General features: G+C 36.8%; 1 protein-coding gene across 1 annotated transcript in view; it reads right to left on the bottom strand.

The window, feature by feature from the left end:
- CUNH9orf64 (chromosome unknown C9orf64 homolog) overlaps nt 1-6382 on the bottom strand; it is an 8932-nt gene that overhangs the window by 1221 nt on the left and 1329 nt on the right. Inside the window, exons 2-3 of the mRNA XM_009285290.2 lie at nt 5166-5425; nt 709-904 (exon numbers count right to left, since the gene is read on the bottom strand). Of these exons, the coding sequence (XP_009283565.1) occupies nt 709-904; nt 5166-5425 (456 nt within the window). The remainder of the gene's footprint in view (nt 1-708; nt 905-5165; nt 5426-6382) is intronic.

Below are 6382 nucleotides of genomic sequence, written 5' to 3'. Positions count from 1 at the left end.
ATGCCTGCATCTCTCTCTCTAAATATATATATGGCCATTCTACTAAGATCCATGGATGACTGCATTGATCTGTTTATCTTGCTGTGTAATTTTAAAATAGCATAATAGCAGTCCTACCTCTAAATACAGTCATTTTAGAGTAGAAGAGGGACTGGTTTATGTTTTTATTCACTGAAGTTCATATTTAGTAAGTACTGGAAGATGGAACCATGCTTAAAAATGAGACTCTAGTCTTACGCAATTAACTTCATTTAAGGCAATCTTTTTTTTTTTAATGGCTGCTTATAATATTACCTTGCTTGCCACTAGCAGTTCAGTACAGACGAAGAGGAATCCCCATGCTTTTACATCATCTTTGAACTAATGAAGAAATCATTGCTTCTTTTATCTAAACCTCAAAAATCACCACTAGACTCATGCTGAAAAGTGTTTTTGGCAACAGCAGCCCTTCAGAAACTCAGAGATCAACTGGCCTAGAGACTCTAATCCTTCCCTTATCAATGTTTAATCCAAGGAACAGTTAGGTCTTTATAAAAACATAACCTTAAGATCTCATTCAAGATCATTGTTAGAGAACAAGTTCCTTCCTATTACCTCATCACTACATAAGAAGCCTTTGTTCCCTGGAGCAAAAAACCCCACAGATAACCCTTACGTCTACAATGTCGAGAGGCAAGATGACTTGATATTAATAAGGGAGGAACAAACCTTCACGTAGTTTCTTCATTAATTCTTCAGAATACTTCATTGCTTTCAAGTGAACAAGAACTTGAGGAATTCTGTAGTCTGCAAATATAGTCAGACTAGAAATGTCATCAAAAGAGCCATCTCCTTTGCCTTCTAATACACTCCATGTATCAGCCACAAGTATTTGTGCCCGTTTGTAGAACGACACCTTTTTTTTCTGATGAAAGAAATTTACGAATTATTTAAGTGCCTGAAACATCAATAAATACAGCAAATGACATGTACAGAGAGAGATGTAAACTATCATTTGCTTAAGCAAACATTAGTTAACTAAAACACCTTAAAATCTAAACAATACCCAACCACAAACAAGCATCATATGGAATGCTCATAAATAAGTGGAAATAAAAGAAAAACATTGTAGAAGTCACTGCAGTGGATTAAAAATTGCTTAGATTCCGCTTGGATCTCAGAACACATTAATGCTGGTTTACTTCCACTTGGCAAACACTGCAGTTGGAGTCCAGCAAACATTAATTCTTTCAGAAACCCTAGAGTTCATCCAACATTTTGTTTCGAGAAGTGTAAAAGGCATGTACCAGATTAGACAATTAAGACATTTCATTAATCAATTTATCCATAATGTTAAGGAAATAAAATTCTAGTGAAAACTTTCATGAATGCTCCTGGGTCATCTGGTGTATCTTGCTAGCTAAAGAGGAGAGATGAAATTTAACTCCAGGAGAAGGTCTATTCACAAATTCATTTCTTAGATGCTACGCATGGTTCTATTTTTGTCATAAACATTTTTGCTGGTGCTAATCCTGCAAAGTTTTACATGCTTTTATGACTACTCACAAGGGGAAAAACTAAAGATATACTACAATCAGTATGCTGTTGAGGTTTTCACTCTATGATGAGCACAATATGTGAATGTAAATCCACATCTTTAAGAAAAGAGGTATTAGTGGACTATGGTTTTTTCCTCCTTTATAGCTAGACAAGATTTTCGACTTTTGACATGTGCTAAACAACAACATGTAACTGGAATGGTTAATCTGAAATACAAGTAGGTGGGGATTCGACTTATTTCCAGTTTTATTCTGCCACCCTTCATATCACCACAATTTACAAATGACATTTTTTAAGCTAGTTTAATTTTACTTTCTTGCCAAGATGCTTTGCTTTCAGGAATAGTAGCGTATTTTTTGTCATTAAATGCTATTCTCCAAAAAACACTGAGAACAAGATGTCCAACTACATTTCACAGAATAACTTCTGCAAACACCCTGAAAACTCCTTCTTTCCCTGTGCTTCATTCTTTACTTGACATAGATGCACAAACTTACTTCTAGAGAACATACATGATTTTGTATGTTAAATCATAAAACGCAACTTGAAACATCACAACAGGAAGTAAATAATTAATAGACCAAATCCCATCATAGCTCCTAGTGCCCCAAAGCTAACGGAAACCAAGGACATCACTCTTTTATAGCATTCAGATTTTTCCAGTATAGTAGAGAACCGATTGTCTCCAGCACCACACCATTTTGCAAGAGCAGAGGAAGGGAGAATTAAAATGGAACTTTTCATTTCATGCTGCAATTTAATTTGGAAGAAAAACACTGTCGGGGACTTGTTATTGAGCAGATGAATTTATAATTTCATTGTTTCAATTATTGTTAATTTTTATGCTGCACAGAGCTTCTGAAGTTTATGTAAAATTCTCAATATGAAAAAGACTATTAAGCATTTCTAGTAAATTTCCCCCGCACTTCTTTTCAACAGAAAGCAAGGAAAGCATTAGGCAGATGATATTATCTCTCAAAAACAGTATCATTTGTCCAAAAATGGAACATTTTACCAGATGGCAATACAACCACGCTTCTTTTTTTTCCTGCAACACCCTCACTTTCCAGGAAAAGCTACCACATACAGGGACAGTTGTGTCTCCTCGCCACTACAATGAGCCATTATCAAGAGACATAACTAATTATGACCTACTGATATTAAAAGAAAGATGGTGCATTGTGTTGGCAAAGAGCAAAATGTGATAGCACAGCTAGTAAAAAAAGCAAGAAATAGGAGGATCGTGAGAATTTTACAACCTTGGTCCCAGGTGATGGGAAATAAAAGATAAATACACACAACGCCAATGACTGGAAGCTCGGAAAGGACTCCACTGTGCCTATGGCAGGACATGAAAAACCTGATACGCGAGTATAACATAGTCCAGTATTTAAACTTTTGTCAGGATTCAAATTCAGCACGGCATCTAAAATATGAACTATCCACCCAAGGACAAAAAGGTTGTGGGGATTTTGGTTTGCAATTCACTTTTCAGAAGCAAAAGAACATTGGCAACTTCTATAATTACACTCAGTAATGTGTAATTATGAAAAAATATTTTACGTATGTGTTTAGAAAAACATACAGCCAAAGAATTGTGTTAATTTTAGAAGTTCCCCTAGAAGGTCAGAACGTAGGAGAGCTGTAGTAGTCTGTGATAGTATGATTCTAGTGCAGAATTTATTTTATAATCATATATATTTCTATTATGGAGAGCTACTGAAAAACACTGGTTTGCTATTAGATATCTCACCATCTTTTCAGTTCCCTCCTAATCCTTTATTGAAGGCAAAGTCTTACCTGTGAGAGCTCAACCTGCTGCGATACAAATGGTGTTGATATTGTGATCCATGTCACCTTGCATTAGGTGCTAACACTGATTTTTTTTTTTTTAATTAAAAACAAGTAGGGTGTAAACTTGGTCTACATTATTTCACCCACCTTCAAAATACACATCCTGCTTAGTGAAAGCAGAAAAACAACTTCCACATTCATGCAACAGGCTTTACTACTATGTCAGTGCTTACGGTCTGGGATCATTTTTGGAACATCTTTTCATTCTGTAGTCTGCTGCTGCTTTTAGGGAGGCTTGCTTTATAAAGCACTCAGCATCATCTCATGAAAGACATTACGTCAATGAATACAGTCACTATAAAGATAAGAAAATACTCTATTTATCACTTTACTTGGAAAATATTCCCTTTTTGATCACAAAAGTCATTAAAAAATTACTTTTACGTAAAAAATCCCAATAAATTAAATGAGTAGCTTCCAAGATTAGTTAGAAAGAACCTCTGATTTTTCATGTAAACTTATCTTACTTCATAGCAGGAGACAAAGGAAAATAAAAACATGCCACTTACTGAAGAGCAGATTTAAGTGATAAATGCAATAGGTTCAAAGCTCCAGTGAGTGGTGTTCCAGGGAGTTACCTTGAAAAGACTGCACAGACCATCAGTACAGGCTGCACTGCCACTAGAATAAAGTCTTTTGGACACAACGATGTAACAGCTGACTACTACTGCAGATGGAACTGAGCACAGGAGCAGCTACATATGTCACTGATAGTAAATAAGGATCATGCCTGTATAGGCAAAACCAGAAACACAGGAAATACCAGATAGTCTCTGTTTACTTCCCATCAGTTTCTTTCAGGAAAATGGCTCCAAAGAGCTTCAGTGTACTGTCAACCCTGCCAAACGTATGGATTAATTCTGGCCTGTACTCATTTGTGCAATGCCTGTTGAATCAACAACAGCTATAGTGTGGAATCCCAGAAGTTGTACATTTCCACAATTCTACCAGAGTTTCATTTCCTTCATTAGCTGCAGAGATCCTCAAGGTAAAAGGAGAGATGGGGGGGCGGACTTGGTAGCGATTCAAGGAAAAAAAAAAAAAAAGAAAAAAGATTCTGATTTTTCAGGCAGAAATTATCTCAAATATCACGCATTTGTAAGGAGTACAAAGGAGTCGTGATCTAATTGGATCTTGGAGCATATCAAAATAAATTACAACAAAGTGATGAAGACAGAGACAGTATATGAAAAAAATGTCTCTCCTCTGGGGAAAAAGGTGACCCTTGCCATTAGAAATACATTCCTGGCTAGTTAAGGACTTAAGACAATCAAGTTTCTTTTACTGCTAATAAATTGTGTGATTTTGTTTTCAGATGTTAAGACTGATAGAGACAGGAAATCTCAATAATTTTACCCCAGCTTAACAAAAAAGTATACTGTGGTCCAAGAGTATTATTTAAAAAACCTTCTTCCCTATCTGTATGTCTCATAGCAGTTTACATAATTAAGGTCAACTGCTTTAAAGTCTGGTTTTCCTTTCATTATACAGACCTATATCTTTATTGATTTGAGGCAAAAATATTAAAATAATAGTAAGTTTTCCTTATTTCCCTTGAATTTTACTTTTGAATACACCGAGTTCCACAGAAACATTTCTGTTCACCATTTCCTGGATTAAAAGCCCCAACAATTCACAAATATTAGACCAATTCTGAACCGACTATCCTCTCAGAAAAATTTACATAGACAACCTAAGAGCTACCTTTTAAAGCCACAATCAGTAAGGAGTAAATTCTTATCATAAGAAATTCAACGTAAGAACTAGCTTACCTCAAACACAGCTTCATCTCGGTAAGAAGGAAAATTTTCCAGTACTAGACGTAGTAGTTTCTGAGCACTTTTCTCACTCATTTTAACACAGGTGAGGAAAGAGCCTCCAAACTTCTCTAACAGAACTGTTCCGCTTTCATTCAGCACCTGATGTCTTTCTTCAATCAAAGGTATGGGCACTTCCGTGTCAGAGCGAAATACGTGCCTGACTTGGTCAAGTGTCATGGTGGCAAAATACGATGCACTGGTAACAGGTATTCCTTCAGAAAAGTAAAAATAAGATGTTTAGGCTATCATAACATATCCTAAGACCTAATGTAGCAGTGGCCTGCTACAGATGAGAGCATTTATACGGCAAGATCTAAAGAGTCTATCAACTCTTAAAATCAACTGAGTGTTCAGTGACAATCGCATTCAGCTGCTTAAAACTAAATTTGTGTTTGCGCACAGTGCTTCCTTCTACAGATAAGAATTTCCAACATGCAACTGTGGAACTTTCTTACTTTCTAGTATGTAATTTTTCCCAACTGCTTAGTCTTCATCTTTGAGTGTGGTGTTTACATAGCACGCTGGCAAATATAGTTAGTATAGTCACCATCTGTTTTCCCTTAGCTAATAATAGTTCATCCTCTTTTCCCTTAGCTCCTAATCACGTTGTGCATTTACAAAACGTATCTTAACACAAACCTTCCCTTAATTTACAAACAAATACGTAGAAAATTAATTAAAACTTCCATCTACACCTACAGATTTTTTTCTGATGACAGCAACAAGAGCGAGCGCTGAAATACTGGTTTTGGAGGCATACGGGTTTTCAGACTTACTGGAGCCACTTTGGTACTAGATTAGTCCAGAGGATTCTCAGCGTAAGGCTCTTTTTCTCATTTGTCATGGAAATACGCAACTTATCTTAGGAACACACGTGAAATAACAGAAGCCACAAACAGCTGACTACCGACAGTCCTTAAAGTCTTTTTAATGGAAAAGAGACAACCCAATTAGAGCCACAAGTTACATATTTGCTGTACAAGGTATCGTTAAAGCGCTCCCAGTTTCCTCCCCCAGGCTCTACGGGACGGCCTGCACATACAGATTTATCGAAACAGCGAGCGACAGTCTGCAGACACGGTTCCCGTTTCTGAGGTAGCGCCTGGATTTTATACTCATCGCTCTGTGTCTAACACCGCCCCCTCCCCCCCCCGGCTGGCCACCGGGGG

Source organism: Aptenodytes forsteri, unplaced genomic scaffold (assembly GCF_000699145.1).
Source record: "Aptenodytes forsteri isolate BGI_AS27 unplaced genomic scaffold, ASM69914v1 Scaffold151, whole genome shotgun sequence".
Lineage (NCBI taxonomy): Eukaryota > Metazoa > Chordata > Aves > Sphenisciformes > Spheniscidae > Aptenodytes > Aptenodytes forsteri.
Note: the sequence above shows the minus strand (reverse complement) of the source record. Positions and strands in the feature narration are given on the sequence as shown.